We start from the raw sequence: 16,409 nt of genomic DNA, 5'->3' as shown, positions 1-16,409 counted from the left end.
AGCAATGGATAACTGAAACAGAGCGAAATCCCTTTGTATAAAGAAAATGAGGCTAATTTGGCCTCTGTTGTAAAGTTCTAAGCAGCAGCACCAACTGCAAACCCAGAGTGTCTGACCCCAAAGCTCATTTTTTGTCCTCCATACCTTGATGGGGGAGTCATTCCCCATTGCAGTATTTGGACTGGAGGAAAGTTGGAGGCTCTGGGTCCTGGAAGTTGGGCTATGCCCTCCCTCTTTCTCTCTGGAGGAAGATGAGAGCTCAAGCTTCAGCTCTGGAGAATCCAGAACTGCCCTCTGTCTCCTCACTTTCACCAGTAGCTTCCCAAGAAGAACCAGAAGGAAGGAAATATTGTTGGGTGCCAAGAGAAATGTTGGGACAAACTTGCTTCCTCTCCCTCTAAGTGTGATTAGAAATGCTGTTCTGGGCAGTCTTTTCAATGCGAATGGGAGTGAAGTTAGTTTTGATGGTAACAAAACCTGGTGAAGCTAATAACATGTGTTCATCACATACTACAGTTGATAAAGTGCTTTAATCCCATGGGCTTAGGCATCCCCAAAAGTCTACCCAGAAATTCCCCAGGGGTCACAGAAACAGACACAATCCCCTAAAAATTAAGACAAGGGCGAGTTTGAGACCTGAGCATACCATCAGAAGCTTCTGATGCCCCTGTCCCTTTAAAGATGAATTGCTAGTTCTTCTCTGGCTTGCAGATCCAGGCCCTAGATGTGTGACAGGAGTGAACAAGAAGAATGCCAAGGGGGGATAGCGAGTTTCCGGGAGAGGCCAACCTGGTCGGGAGATAGGGACTCAGGTGATAGCCCCTGAGGTGCTAGTTCTAGCAAAACCACTTTCTTCTGGAGACTGGCAGCCTGAAGATCGGTCTCCCCCCAAACTGTGGGTCCAGCCCTAGTGGTTTAAATATCTTTATTGATACTAACCTCACCCACTATCCCGTGGCCAGCAGTTCTGGGGAGCCCAGTATCCAGAGGCCTTTAGACTGGCTTTTTGGTTTCCTCCTAGAGGCCAAGGGGAGGGAGGGCCTGTACAGTGTCCTTTAAACGCTCCCCGAGGGCCTTTTCGGGGCCGTCTGGCGCCCTGGGCCTTCGTGGGTGGGCGTTCCTCTCAAGCCCCTCGCCTCACCATTTTCAGAGCCCTGGGAGTTGGGCTTTGGCAGGGAGAGGCTGGGCTCGAGCGGCGAGCGGTGCCCGGTGCCGGTGCCCGGTGCCGGTGCCCTGAGGTCCCGCAGGTGCGAGCCATCGCTGCGCGAAATCAGTCTAGTGGCCGGGCGGCGGGTCAGAGGCAGAGGCTGAGCTCCTTGCGCACACGGCAGCGGTGGCACTGTACTACGCAGCACCAGTGGAAGCGGCACAGGCAGTTCTCTTCGAGCTGCACGCTCTCCTGGCGGTGCCCGCGGCCGCAGCACAGCAGGTCGCAGCCGCTGAGGTCCGGGGCGCTGCTATTGCAGGCGCGACCGCGCGTGCCGGGGGAGCCGGTGCGTCGGTTGGGGGCGCAGAAGTCGGGCGAATCGGCGGCGTAGAGGAGGTCCGCTCGGCCCGGCGGCTTGAGCGTGCGGACGGCGGGCAGCAGGGCCTTGCCGTCGTTGGTGCCCATGACGCGTGAGGCGCCGTGGAAGCGCTCCAGCAGCCGCGCGCCCACCTCGCGAAACGGAGGCAGCTTCTGCCAGCAGGTGCGCAGCGCGCATGATCCCGACAGCCCGTGGCATTTGCACTCGGTGCGCGTGTGGCTCCGCACGGCCTGCGGGAAGCAGAGGGGCGGACGCATGTGGACAGATGGGGGGTGCAGGGAAGGGCCCAGCAGATGGACAGAAAATAAGATTGGGAATGGGAGGTGAAGGGAAGAGAGGAAAATGCAGACAAAAGGAGACCGCAAGTTCAGGAGGAGGAAATCAAGGAAAGGACAACTCGGAGGGGAGGAGCAGGAGGAATGGTGACGATGGAGGAGTATGATGATGACGAAGCGGGGAGACGGGGACAATATGCAGCGCAGAGATTCCAGGGTCCAAAGCCAGGGGGTGGGGGGAGAAAGCAGAATGGACCGCAGGGGTGAGATTCTCTCTGGAGGAGGGGGGAGGTGGCAGCTGTCGAGGCCTAGCCCTCCTGCCAACCTGGCCCCCTCCTTCCTACCCCTCACGGCCCCCAGGCCGGGCTGAGCAAAGACGCAGAGCCAGCCGCCTGGGCGTCTGTCTCCGTCACCCCTCCCCAACCCTCTTGGCAGGTATGTGGGCCTGTCCGGACATTCCTCTTCGGGCCCCCTCCTCCCCCTGCCCGATGCCTCAGGCCCGAACCCTAGAGGACACGGTATGTATGGCGATGTCCCTGGAGAACCCTAGAACTGAAGCATAGGGTGCAGGAGGGCCCGCTGGGAATGCAGTACTGAGAGTGGAACCCAGACGGCCTCTCCCCTATTCACTGTCTGAAGCAGGGTCTAAGATTCCCAAACCCACCAAGCATTGATGGTTCAGAAGACCCAAGAAGATCATTTCTGGAAGCTCAGAGTCCAGGGGCTAACCTGACCTGTGTCCCACTCCCACCTCCTGAGTCTGCCCTGCCCCCTCCTGGAACCATCACACGCAGACAACCTTCTTGCCCCTTAATGAGAGCTCCTGGGGCTCTCCTCATTACAGAGGGGAGAGGAGAGGCTGCCACGGCTCTGGGCAGGTGAGACCTGGGCTGGCGTTGCTGGGCAAGTGCCCAGAATTGGTCACAGCTGTCTCCCTCCAACCTCCACCTGACTCCCTCCAACCTCCACCAGGGTTGGTTCCTTGTCCTTCGCTCTTTTCCATTGCCCCTCAGTCCTGTTCTAACTCTTTCTAGGCCTCTCTCACTCCCCCTGGCTTCCCTGTACCAAGACCCCAGACCTTGCATTAGCTTCTATCCTGTCTTCCATCCCCACCTTTGTTTTATTCCCCTGCCCCTGCCTAGGCATCCAGATCTCCTACCCACTGCAAACTTTGCTTCACCTGTTCTGTCTTGAAGCTGTGCCCTCTCTGCCTGGGGTCACTAAAGACCCTCAGTCCTATTCCCTGAGTGTCCCTTCCCCCGTTCTGCCCACTGTACCGCCCAGCATCTGGCCTTCTTAGACCCCCACGTGACTCCTTCTTGGAAGCTGGACACCTCTCCCCCCACATGTCCATCCATGCTTGCAGCCCATCTTTCCGCCCGTGCCCACTCCCCTACACATTAACGCCCCCCTCCACCTACACACCCTCACTCCTGCCCACACTTCCTCAAGCACACTCCTGCGCGCACACTCACATTTCCGCACACACTCACTCCGTCCTGCCCGTACGCACCAGCCGGCCCGCCTCGTTGTTGTGCAGTTGCACCAACGCGCGGATGTCTCCGCGTCCCCGCTTGTGCCGCGCGTCCATAAAGAGCCTCGACTTCTCGTCCCCGAAGTCCACGTCGTCGCCGCAGCCTCCCCACTCCCAGGCGGCGCTGCCTTCCGGGGAGCCCGCGGGGCCAGGGGGTCCGGGGGTGCCGGGCAGGCCGGAGGGCCGGGGAGGGGCCCGCCCGCGGGGCGCCTGGCAGCCGCACTGCAGCAGCTCGCCCATAGAACAGGCCTGCGTGACAGCGTGGCTGGCGCCCGCCGCAGTAATAGCAAACACGAAGGCCGTCTCCCGAATGTCTGTGAATGCAGAGAGGTGCAATCAGCGCGGGCTGGGGCGGTCAGCTGGGGCCTGGGACCTGAAACCTGCGGCGGGAGGGCTGCCCCAGGGGCCTGGGAGGCAGGGTCCTTGCAGGGTCCTTGCAGGGTGCCCAGACACATGCGAGGGGGAAGTGGGGCTCAGGAAACTTCAGCGAACCAGTTCTCCTCTCCTCGGGTCCCACAGTGGGGAGAAAGCAGCCCCACTTCCGCCCCCTCACCACACTGACCCTGTTGCAGGATGCGTCCAAAGGCCTTGCTGTGGCTGGAGCAGTTCCAGCGGCGGAAGCGGAACTGGAACTGGCACTCTCGCACCCCGAGCCGGGCGCCCCGGGCTAGCTCTGCCACCACTTCCGGCTCAGCCTGGCACAACTCGGCCTGCCGCCCGGCCAGCCGCCGTGCCTTCCTGCAGATGCTGGTAGGGTCCATAACCAAGGGGCTGCCCACAGCCCTGGAAAGCAGAGAATCGCAGGTCAGGGGTGTAACCCAAAAAAGGTCTTGGGTGGAAGGGAGGGAGACCAGCCCCACTCAGCCCACAGCGGGAGCTGTGACATGCCCTCCCACCCTACCTCCAAACTGAACTTGAGATTGCCCTGTCTGGCTCTCCTGCTATTCCATGTCTGTGTCCCCTCTTAACTAGAGTCTAGTCTGATAATTGCTACAGAGCAAAGATTCAGTCTTATCTTCCTGCACACATCTTTGTAAATAAATCCTTATAGAAATTTTACTGAAGGCCGGGCGCAGTGGCTCACGCCTGTAATCCCAGCACTTTGGGAGGCCGAGGCGGGCAGATCACGAGGTCAGGAGATCGAGACCACCCTGGCTAACACGGTGAAACCCCGTCTCTACTAAAAATACAAAAAATTAGCCGGGCGAGGTGGCGGGCGCATGTAGTCCCAGCTACTCGGGAGGCTGAGGCAGGAGAATGGCGTGAACCCGGGAGACGGAGCTTGCAGTGAGCCGAGATCGCACCACCACTGCAGTCCAGCCTGGGCACAAAGCGAGACTCCGTCTAAAAAAAAAAAAAAAAAGAAAAGAAGGAAATTTTACTCAAGGTGAAGGCAGCTGGCACCAGGTAAGCCAAAGTTAAAACTCAAATTTCTAGCCCAAAAGGGTGACAAGGAAAAGAAATAACAGAAGAAAGATCAAGAAGGCCGTTAAGGAAAAGAAAGCATGTGTCGTCAAGAGACACCAAAGAAAAGTAAGCAGTATCAAGGAATGATATGGTCCTAGTGGACCACAAGCTGGATATGTGTCAGCTGAACAGCCCCGATGAAAGGCAAGAACAATCCCAGGAAGAGAGAATGCCACGAGATGTCTGAACGGCTAGGAAATGGAGCCTAGCTGAGAAAAGTCACACCCGCTCCATAGCCCAAGTTTCTCCTTCTGTAAAATGAGTGTGTTGGGCTTTCATCTCTAAGGTGGGCCCTCCTACCCTGATATCTTCTGTGTCCCTGAACTGGAGAGCAGGAGGAAGGAGCTGGGGACCAGGTCTCTGAAGCATTGTTGGAAAGTAGGTGACACTGACCCTTCTCCTGCTCCAGGATCTGTGGCTTTTTTTTTTTTTTTTTTTAATTGAGATGGAGTCTTGCTCTGTCACCCAGGCTGGAGTGCAGTGGCGGGATCCCAGCTCACTGCAACCTCGACTGCCCAGGTTCAAGCGATTCTCATGCCTCAGCCTCCCAAATAGCTGGGACTACAGGCATGCACCACCATGCCTGTCTAATATTTTTGTACTTTTAGTAGAGACAAGTTTCACCATGTTGGCCAGGCTGGTCTCAAACTCCTGACTTCAGGTGATCTGCCTGCCTCGGCTTCCCAAAGTGCTGGGATTACAGGCACGAGCCATCACACATGGCCAAGGATCTGTTGCCTTCTCTGAGCAGAATGGCAGAGAACCAAGCCCTGCGCATTGGGGTGACATCACTGCTGGGGGCAGGCAATGTTTGGCTTGGTAGGGGAAGACTTCATGGGAAGTCCCACGCACTTCCAGAAATCCCTCAACTCCTGGCCTTCATTCTGCCCGAGGAGAGGGCTGACATTTGGTTTTGGTACATCAGACCCCTGAAGGTTAATTCCTTAGGGATTCACACCTGGGGGAACCGCTTTCATCACATTGCTCCTATTTGAACACTTAGCTGGGATTCCCACCTCAAAGGAATGAGTAGAGCATTTAGGAGCAGAGGGTAATTAGAGACCACCCAAAAACTCTTCAGCAGAGGACAGAAAAAAAAAAACTGGGTGGGGGTAGGGGTCCCAGGAGAGAGAAAACATAGAGAATGGTGGTAGGTGGTGCCAGAGGTCAAGGTGGCCTACTTTTCAGTTTTGCTTTAGTGCATATCAGCCCCACTGTCCCCATTTGCTCCACAAGTACAGGCTGCCCAGGCATGTTCTGGCTCCACAACAATGAAATGTGATGGTCTTAAATAGAAGCAAGAGGAATTTAGGTCTTAAGGTAGAACTCTCAACACTAAAGACGGAGATGCTTGAAGAGGTGGTGCAGGAAGATGTGTAGTAAGCTCAGTCCTTTATGGTCTACAACACAAACACGTGTGTGTGCGCGTGCATTCTCATGCATGCATGCATGCGCACGCACACACACAAAATCAGGTTGCTGTGGTCATCCGTACCCAAGTAGCTCAGGAACCAGATGTCTCTCAATGGAGAGGCCACAGTCCACATCTTCCTTCCTGCGTGCTTAAGACCAGCCCAACACTGGCCCCCACCCTTTCCCAGCCTAGATAAGTAAAGCAATAGAGGGTGGGTCTGGGCACCCCAATGACCCAGTGACTTTTGAGAGTTGATCGGTCTCTATTGATTCATCAATCTATCTGTCCCTCCTCTGTCCATATATCCCACCTCATTATAAGAAGGTTTGGAGGCAGCTTCCAACATGGCTGTGCAGGGTCAGGAGATAAGACTATGAGCTTTTTGAGCATTAGGACTGCCTTATTTTCCTTTGCATCTCCTGGAAGACTTAGGTACTTAGCTTATATCCTCCCCCAACCCCAATTTTTATTACAAAAAAATTGCATAGTATGAATTCTGTGTTATATGTAATACCTGTAGTATATTATACAACGAGTGCCATTTAATATGTGGTTTTGAATGAGTAAATAAGCCATCTAAGAGAAAGTTCTCACTTGAGCCCAGACCCCTGTCCACATCTCATTTCATGACTCCTAATTCATTTCCTCAAACACACTCTTTTCCCCCACTGGGAATCAGGCAGGGAATGAGTCCTCTCTGCATTCGTCCAGCTCCTTATGTCTGGGGCTCCACCTGTGAGTCGGGGGCTCTGCAAGCTCATCTTCCCCACCCCCATTGCCCTTACTTCTAAGTTCCCCAGTCCCTCCTCCCCAACCCTGTCCTCTGCTAACTCCCTAGTTTCCCAGGGTTGACTGGCCTTATCTTCCCAAGGTTACTCTGCCCCATCCTTCTCCTCTCCCTCCTCCTCCCTTAAGAAGGCAGGAGGGAGTGGAGATGAGCAAGACAGAAAGACAAAAACCTCTTGACCTTCTCTGTTTCGCAGGGACTAGAGACAGGGGAGAATCATGAGGAGTATGGAGGCCAGGGACCTTCAGGAAGTAAGGCTGGGGCTGGGGGGCTGCCCCAGAGCCAGTTCCTGGTCTGGGTCTGGCTCCCCAGGCTGGCTGGCTGCCTGGGAACTAGACTTGTTTACAAGCTGGTCAGGGGGAGGGATGGGCAGTAGTAGCAGCTAGAATCCCAAGGGACCTGTTTGTTCCCTGCCCTCCTGTCCTTGCTCCCATCCTTAATACATAGGAAATGAAACTCCAGAAGGGGCGTGGCAGGGGGCATTGGGCAAAACACCAAGCTTCGCTTCCGATCTCTGGTTTCTGTCAACTCTGTGTGGGCTGAGCCACTCTGAGCAAGTCAGTCCCCTTTGTGGGCTTCAGAAAAACTGAGGAGTTAGCATGAGAGACTCACATACCCCCTATAACTTTGGCTTTTGACACCACATCAAGTAATAACTCCCCCATCCCCACTCACCTTTCACCTTCCTCGCTTTATGCTTCCTTAGGGAGTGAACTCTGCTTTTCAGGCCTTTGGGTCACATTGGCCTGGGATCAGCCCAGAGAAGATGTGCTCCTTTGGGAGAATTTGCATGTTTTGGGGCCTGAAGCACAGTGGTGGTAGGGAATACACAATATATAGGATCTGGGATCCTCATCAAACAGCCATTCCTGGGCATAGAAAAAAATGAGGCTAGCCCTAAAAGAAATCAGTATGTGGACAAGAAGGAGCGAGGCAATGGATGGTCATTCTAACCGGCTTGGCCTGCGCCAAGGTCTCTCTACCAAGGACCATGGTTTGTAGGATCAATTGCCTAGGGAGTTGGTATCAGGGGCCAGCCAGTCCCTATTGGCAACATCTGTAGACCTAAGCCCTGAAGGTCCTAGGTTTCTGGCCTAACCTACCTTTCCATCTCTTGAGTCAGAGGGCCAAGAACAATGTCAGAGATCACCCAGTTCAGCCCCACCCACTTCACCCTCGTTATGCAGATGAGCAAGACAGGAGGCGACTGACTCTGGCCACTGGTGGAGGGATCCCTATTGCAAGACACAGTAGATGAATATTTCAAACATAAACAGTGCTGGATGGAAATGGGCACGTGAGATATCAGAAGACTTTCAGTGGCCTCCCACACCATCCTCCACACAGCCCCGTACTCCTAGCAGGGTTGATTAACTCTGAATCTATTCCAGATAACATCGCTAAAATTCTGGACTCAGACCCACCCTAAGTCATCAAAATCTTAGCATCTCTCCAAACTCATCTCAGATCCCACTTGCCCTAAGGAGCCTCCCTGGGCCCCAGTCCCCACAGACCTTCCTCCATGCATCACCCGGGGTGCCTCTCATTTGGGGGTGTCTGTTATCCTGCCAGTGGTATAATTAATTTTTCATGTTTGCTTGTCTTATCTTTCCAACTAGGTAGAAAACTCATCAAAGACAATAAGCTCATGCATGGGCATTCATGGAGTACACTCAGGGTTTTTGGGATCCACCAGACTTGAGTTTGGATCTGGGCTCTGCCATTTGCTTGTTCTATGATGTTGAGTGAGTCCCTAGCATGTGAAGCTGGCACTTAGTCTTCATTAGATGGATGATGAGACTTAACCTCCTGAGCCTCAGTTTCTTCAACTGTCAAATGAAACTAGTAATACCCACCTCCCTCCCAGATTACAGATGCAGAGAACCTGTCCAGAGAGTGGGCTTCCTCCAACAACTGGTGTTTGTCTTCCCACCACACCCTTATTCATCTCTTGAGCCTGCCCTGTTCAGGACAAACTTTAGGGTGCAGGCAGCATTGTGGATTCCTGAGAACACCCTTTTCTCCAACTCTCTGCTATTTCTTCTCAGCCTGGATCCCTGTGTCTCCTCCTCCTCCATCCAGCTCTGCTCCTGGACCAAATGCACCCTCTAGGACCCTCCTCTGCCCCAGCAGGCACTCCTGGGTGGATCACTGAGGCCAAAGGGATCACAGCCCACTGGCTGCCCAACGCCCTCTGAAGGGTCTCCGAGCCAGCCTCCCTCTATTTCCCCGCCCCTACTCCCAAGGTCCCCACACTGACCCCACCTCCCACAAGCCAGCAGAGGGAGCCCTGAGCCCTGGGGCTGTGGGTGGGGGTTGCACAGGGGTGGGGGAGGTGGGTGGTGGAGAAGGGGCAGAAAAATGTTGCCTGACTGCTGCTGAGGCGGCTGGGCCCGGGCCTGTGCCCGCCCGCCTGTCCTGTCCTGCTCTGTCTAACTCGGTAATTACTGCTCCCCTCCCCCAGCCCCTACCCCCACCCAAACCACCACATCAAAGCCAGTGATGCCCAGCTCCATTAACCCCTGCCTCCCCACTGCCCCCCAGCCACCCCATTCCCCACCTCACCACCCCTAACCCAACTTGGTTCCCTCTGCCCTTCCTCACCATCTCTCCTCATCACTCTTGGGAGAGGTGGAGGCATTCCCTTCCCTGACAGACTTTGCTGTACAAAAGGGCTTCCTATTGGTCAGGGCTGCGGCAGGCAAAGGTGCCCCAGGAGACTGTCCTGGGCCCTCTGCTCGCCCATATTGGGGTGGGAGCACCTATCTGAAGGTGGGATGGGGGAGCAGGAGAGGCCTGTGGAAGATCCTGTGCCCCTTTCCTGATCCCCCACCCCCTCACAAGAATGAGGTACTGAGCCAGAGGTGGACTCTCAGTCCGGCTCTGAGCTGCCTGCATTCCGGGTGGCCAGGGGCAAGTCATCTTCTCACCGCCTGTCTGTGACCTTGCTGCCCTCACGTGTAAGTGAAAATATTGGACCTGATTATCTCTAAGTGCTTTCTAGATCTACTTTCTAGATTAAACAGAGGGCTCAGGAGCTGGAGGAACCAGCCAAAGAGGCCAAGGTGGAGAAGCCTCCCAGAGGCCTTTCTCTCCCTCAGCTCCTCTCCGGCAGTTCTGCAGAAGCACCCGAGGGAGTGCCTGGCCTAGGCAGGAAGGAGGGTGCAGGCTGTGGGTGCTTTCACTGACCCACAAAGGACAGGCGTCCTCCGGCCACCCTCCCGTCAGCCTGACCACACTGCCCTCGCCTCATCCCCTCCACAGTGGCATTTCTCCATCATAATGCACATTCTGGAACCCCCGCCCCCTTGCTGGGCCTGATGAGCAAACCTCCTGCTGACCTCTCCCCAACAACTCCTGGCTTCTGATGAGAACAGGGCAGGAGGGGGCTGCACCCCCCAGGAAATGTCTCAATGCCAGAACTCTGGTGGGCTCAGGGCATGCTCTGGCCTGGATTGGGCCAGCCTTCTTCTGCCCCTGCCCTTTTCTGCTCACAGCCCCATTGTCTCCCTCCAGGGGAAGCTGCCAAGGCGGGAGGCCTGGAGGGGGGAATGGATGGCCAACCCACCCCCTTCCGCACCCCACCCTGGAGCTTTGCAGGGGCCAGCAACAGGACTGCCCACGATGGGTCAGGGGCCCCAGATAAAGACAGGATGGGAAAGGGTGGTCAGGCCCAGCCTGGGTTGGGGGTGGCAGCTAGAAAACCTGAGTTCCACAGAGAAGCCGGGGTCCTTTCCCTGCCTCCCTGTGGGGCCAGATGAGGCTGTCCTAGGCCTCTGGCTCTTGTTTCCTTTTCCAGGAGGGGGGTGGGTGAAAGACAAGATGGGATGGGGGAAGGGAGTGACACTGGGTGGTGTTTTCCCTAGTGGAACAAGGGGAGGGTTAGTTTCTTTCATAGAAAATATAAAACAGGGCTGGGCGCGGTGGCTCACGCCTGTTATCCCAGCACTTTGGGAGGCTGAGGCACGCAGATGACTTTAGGTCAGGAGTTCGAGATCAGCCTGGCCAACATGGTGAAACCCTGTCTCTACTAAAAATACTAAAAAAAAAATTAGCTGGCATGGTGCCAGGCACCTGTAATCCCAGCTACTCGGGAGGCTGAGGTAGGAGAATCACTTGAACCCGGGTGGCAGAGGTTGCAGTGAGCTGAGATTGCACCACTGCACTCCAGCCTGGGTGACAGAGTAAGACTCTGTCTCAAAAAGAAAAAAAAGAAAAAAGAAAGGAAACGAAAAGAAAAGAAAAAACAGAAAGAGGAAAAAGGAAGAGAGAAGGAGATTGATTTGACCATTCTATGAGAGTGAGCTCTTTACTACATCCACTGGAGGTATAAATAATGATGGGTCAGATGTTGTAAAGAACTTCCTGGGAGTGGGCAAGACCGGAGCAGGGAGCAGAGCGGAAGCAGGGAACTGGTGACTGGGAAGCTCTCCCTCTCTGCCTCACTCCCAAGACAGGGTCTGTCAGGGCCACAGCATAGGCTGGATGACCTGGATGCAATGAGCCTGGCCAATGTCCTGGAATCTGGGATTCTGTAATTCACAAAGATATGATTACAAATGACAGAAAGACAGAGAGGCTAGGGGCAGAGTTTATTTTTATTGATTGAGACAGAGTCTTGCTCTGTCACCCAGGGTGGAGTGCAGTGGCATGGATCTCGGCTCACTGCAACCTCAGCCTCCCAGGTTCGAGTGATTCTTCTGCCTCAGCCTCCCAAGTAGCTGGGATTACAGGCACCTGCCACCACTCCTGGCTAATTTTTGTATTTTTAGTAGAGACGGGTTTTCACCATGTTGGCCAGGCTGGTCTCGAACTCCTGACCTCAAGTGATCTGCCCACCTCAGCCTTCCAAAGTAGTGGGATTTCAGGAGTGAGCCTCTGTGCCTGGCCTGGAGACAGAGTTTAGAAAGCATGCATCACATTGGAGTAAGGAGAGGGAGTGAAAAAGAAGGTGGGAGAGAAACTTCTCAGGAACCTGGAGCCAGGTCTCTGAGCCAATTCAAGGGCATGAGCCGTACTCCCCTTTCCTGACCAAGACAGTCGAGTCACTCAAAGATCCTGGGGTCCTCTCTGCTTCTAGCCTGGCTGCTGCTAGAATGTCAGAGTGGGATGCAGGAAGCTGCTGCAGCTGCTTTCCTGGCCAGCACTGGAGCTCTGACCTGGCCAGGATTCTCTGACAAGTAGGGAGGAGAAGGCCAGGGAAAGCAGGTCCTGGGCATCGGGGAACAGCCTAGAAGCCCCTACTGGGAAAGCTGCCACCTGAAGTGAGACTGGGGGTTTAGGGGAGTGGAAGAGCCTCAGGCCAGTGGGAATTATTGGTCCCGCTCATCAACCCAAACTTGACCTTGGAGGGCACTGGTAGAGTGGGGAGAGCTCAGGAGTGTAAGCAGAGTCAAAGATCCAGGGGAAGGGGGTCTGGGCTCAGACCAAAGAGAAGAAGTGTCAGAAATAGACAAGTGACCAGGCACAGTGGCTCATGCCTGTAAGCCTAGCACTTTGGGAGGCCAAGGTGAGTGGATTGCTTGAGGTCAGGAGTTTGAGAACAGCCTGACCAACATGGTGAAACCTCATCTCTACTAAAAATACAAAATTTTGCTGGGCATGGTGGTGGGCAACTCTAATCCCAGCTACTCAGGAGGCTGAGGCAGGAGAATCATTTGAGCCGGGAGGTGGAGGTTGTAGTGAGCCAATATTGCACCACTGCACTCCAGCCTGGGCGACACAACAAGACTCCGTCTCAAAAAAATAAAAAATAAAAAGTAAAAGAGGCTGGGCATGGTAATGCCATGGTAATGGCTTGGCCTGTAATCCCAGCACTTTGGGAGGCCGAGGCGGGCAGATCACTTGAGGTCAGGAGTTTGAGACCAGCCTGGCCAACGTGGTGAAACCTTGTCTCTACTAAAGATACAAAAACTAGCCAGGCATGGTGGTGGGTGCCTGTAGTCCCAGCTACTTGGGAAGCTGAAGCAGGAGAATCACTTGAACCCAGGAGACAGAGGTTGCCATGAGGCAAGATCGCACCACTGCACTCCAGTCTGGGCGACAGAACGAGACTCTGCTCTAAATAAATAAATAAATAAATAAAAATAGAAATAAAAAAAGAAAAACAAAATGAATAGACAGAGGAGAGTGAAGGGGCCAAGGCAGGGAGGAGAGGCTCATTCCCTCTGAGGCACATCTGAGCAAGGCAGTCAAACACCTTATCACTGGGACCCCTCACTCCTCACCCGGCACGCCCTGCAGCTGTGGCCATGAAGGCCTCTGTGTTCTCCCACACCTGCCTGTGTCACCTCCTCCCCCACTCCCTTCTTCCCAGCTTCAGGGTCAGTCTCTGAGGGACCAGGCCACTCTCCTTTGGCTTGGCTGCCACCCAGCAGTCCTTCCTGAACAAAGGAAGCCCCACAGATACAGAGCCCAGAAAGGTGAATCAGCCAGTCCAATGACACTCTGCAAGCCCATCTCCAGCACCAACACTCTTCTAGGCCTCAGGGCTCCTAAAGACAAGGTATCTGCCTTCCAGGAGCAGGGAAGAGAGACCTAAAGGACTGTTGTCAGCCAAATGCAGTAACTAGCATAGTTGCCCAATGTATGTGATACAGTGGGAGTGCAGAGAAGGCAATGGAAGGAGGACAAGGGGACAGCTTCAGGGAGAAAGTGATATTTTAACTGTAAGGATAAGAATGATTTAGACAGACAGGGAGGGAGGGGAAGGAAGACAATGGCCATCAGGGAGGGACCCCATCCCCACACCTTGAAAAAGGGCAAAGTTAGGCGTTCATGGGGAAAAGAGATTCCTTTACAATATTTTCCTTGGAACTCTGGATTTTAAATGTAAATGAATCCCCTTTTTCACTCCTGGGGACTCTGGCCAGGAGAAGCTGGGTGGTGAAGGGGGCACTGTACATAATGAGTACCTCCTAAGGTCCTATTATTCTACATGTCTTCCCACCTAACCTTCCCAGCAAGCCTGCCAGGTAGGGAGACTCTTACCCTATTTCCAGTTAAGACTGAGAGGTAGGGAAAGGAAGTGACTAGCCCAAGATCACAAACATAATGTTTAGATCTTAGATCTATCTGCTTCAAAGCTGCCACTGCATTATACTAAGCCGGATCAAAGGGCATATGTTCCCTAGATAGGACCTAGGTCGTCCTCGGTTCGCCCCTTCCGTTACACTCGCGTCGGACGGCTCTCCGCATCACGGAGGAGGGATTGCTGCCCGCCGCTCCCTGTGTGGGTATCCTACTCCCTATCTCTCCACAGCACGGGGATCTGCCTCTCTTCCAAATCTGGGGGGCGAGGGAGGAGCGGAGGGTCGGCATCCAGCCAATCACGTGGCAATATGCAAATAGACACGACCCTGCCTTCTTAGGATTGGCTAACCCGTCAGCGTTATTGTCCAAGTCTCTCCTCCCTAAACACTGAGCTATTCCGGGCGAGGGTTTGCGGCTCTGGAGACCTAGGGGGAAAAAAGTCCTCTGGATCTGGATCTCTGAGCCGTCCCGGCCGTGCACCCTCCTTCCTCGCCCCGGCCCCACCCCCACCCCCAAGGCTCGAAGCTCCCGCAACCTTCGCTGCCTAGGTGTCCCTTCTAGCTAGGGCCAAGCCTGGAAAGACGCCCCCGTCCCTTGGCTGGCCAGGCCCCTCTCCCTTCCCGCAGGACCCTCCCGGTCCCGTATCTCCTGGGCTGCACATATTTTTTCATTCATGACCCCCACGTCTGGAAGGGCCGGGCGCCTGGGTCCCGTTCCTTCCGCTCCTCCTTTTCCTTGCTCGGGGAGGACGAGGTAGAGAAAACCAGGGTCCTGACTCACTTTCCCCTTTATATTCCCTCTCTCGCCACTAAGGACCACTCCTCAGGAGCCCAGAGAGAAGCTGGTGGGTTGGTAGGCAAAGCAGGGTGGGGAAGGGGCAGTTGTGTGGTCCTCTCTGCCTTGTGGCGTCCCACCTTGTTCCGGTCTTCTCCAAATCCAGCCCCATACCCTGAATCCAGGGCTCTCCTCACACATTCTTTTCCTCGGATATGTGTCTTCCCGAAAGATCTTTCCTACCCACTCGCCTGTTCCTTGGTGAGCTGGGTGAGCGCATAACTTGGCGGGGGGTGGGAGAGAACCCGGGAGGAGGAAACACAACAGAATGTTCCCGGGGGTTAGGAACGTCGAAGTGGAGTTCAGAAATGCCCCCGGCCGAGGCCAGAAAGCTGGGCTCGGAGAGCAGGTAGGGCCGGGAGGCTGCGGAACACCCCAATCGGTCCTGGGTCCCGGGGTCCCCACCCTCCAGCGTCCAGAGCCGCGCCAGGACAGCCGGACTCACCACCACAGTCCGCCGACGTGCGCCGGGCACAGGAGCAGCAGCAGCAGCAGCCCGAGACGTGAGGGTGCGGGCGGCAGCATCGTGACCGCCCTACGGCCGCCCGGGTGGGCAGGGGGCGAGGCTGCGGGGCGAACCGCGGCGCGCGAGGGCCCGGGCTTCAGTGCGAGCGCGGCGAGCGCAACGGCGGCGGCCGGGAGGCGAGGGATCCGGCGGCGGCGGGGGGGCCCATCCCGGGCGAGGAGGGCGCGGCGGAGGCGGAGAGCGGACCGGGCAGCCAGCGCCTGTGTCTCCTGCGGAGCTCGCTCGGGAGAAGAAATCAGAGCCGGGGGCGGGGGTGGGAGGGGAGCGGGGCCGAGGCGGGGGCGGGGGGCAGGGGGCCGGAGGGAGGTGGCAGTTGCGACAGTCAGGCAGCGGGACTCTCGGGAGCGAGCCGTGCGCCCCGGGGCGGCTGGCGCGGAGCGCAGCGGAGGGCGGGAGCGGGGTGCCGGGGCGGGGCCCCAGCGCGCTTCGGGCTGTGGGACCCGCCCGCTTCGCCCCCTCGCCTCGCCTCTCCCGAACTTGGAGCCCCCCGCCGCTCGCGGCCGCCTGGAGTCGGGGGCAAGGAAGGGCGGGGAAGAAGAGTAGAGAGGGGTGAGGGGGGGAGAAAGAGGAGCTGAGGAATGGGGGACGGGCTGGAAGGGAGATGTTTGACAGGTTTGTTGACTGTAAAGAGAGAAAACTTCCCAGGAATGAGGGAGTTTGGGGCGGGGGGCGGTGCGGAGGGAGATGCTGGCGCGGAGGCAAGAGAGGAAGTTGGCCTGGGGCGCGGGGTGCTACGGCGAGGGTTGTCAAACTGGACCGCCCGACAGGCGGACGCTGGAGGGGTCATCTCTTTCCGTGTCCCTGTTCGGTGCCGCATGCCGCTTCCTCAGCCTCTCCTTGAAGAAGGGAGGAAGCCCTGGGCCTCCGCTCTCGCTCCCCAGCCATTCCTCCTCTCAAGCCCGCGTTCTAGGGCGGGGAGGTGGGGGAAATGAGAGGGCAAGAGTAGCCGCTCCAGGGCGTGCGCGCAAGCGCTGGCACGTGTAAGCGAGCGGGAGAATGGAGGTCGCAGACTTT

At 56.1% G+C, this 16,409-nt stretch overlaps 1 protein-coding gene across 1 annotated transcript; it reads right to left on the bottom strand.

Moving 5' to 3' along the window:
* Positions 1–401: 401 nt before the first annotated feature.
* WNT6 (Wnt family member 6) lies at positions 402–15,627 on the bottom strand. Its single transcript, XM_054478576.1, has 4 exons — positions 15,315–15,627; positions 3,898–4,118; positions 3,315–3,649; positions 402–1,756 (listed from the first exon to the last, which is right to left on the bottom strand). The coding sequence occupies exons 1-4, from the start codon at positions 15,392–15,394 to the stop codon at positions 1,295–1,297; spliced, it is 1,098 nt and encodes a 365-aa protein (XP_054334551.1). The 5' UTR covers positions 15,395–15,627; the 3' UTR covers positions 402–1,294.
* Positions 15,628–16,409: the final 782 nt, after the last annotated feature.

Source organism: Pongo pygmaeus, chromosome 11 (assembly GCF_028885625.2).
Source record: "Pongo pygmaeus isolate AG05252 chromosome 11, NHGRI_mPonPyg2-v2.0_pri, whole genome shotgun sequence".
Classification (NCBI taxonomy): domain Eukaryota; kingdom Metazoa; phylum Chordata; class Mammalia; order Primates; family Hominidae; genus Pongo; species Pongo pygmaeus.
Note: the sequence above shows the minus strand (reverse complement) of the source record. Positions and strands in the feature narration are given on the sequence as shown.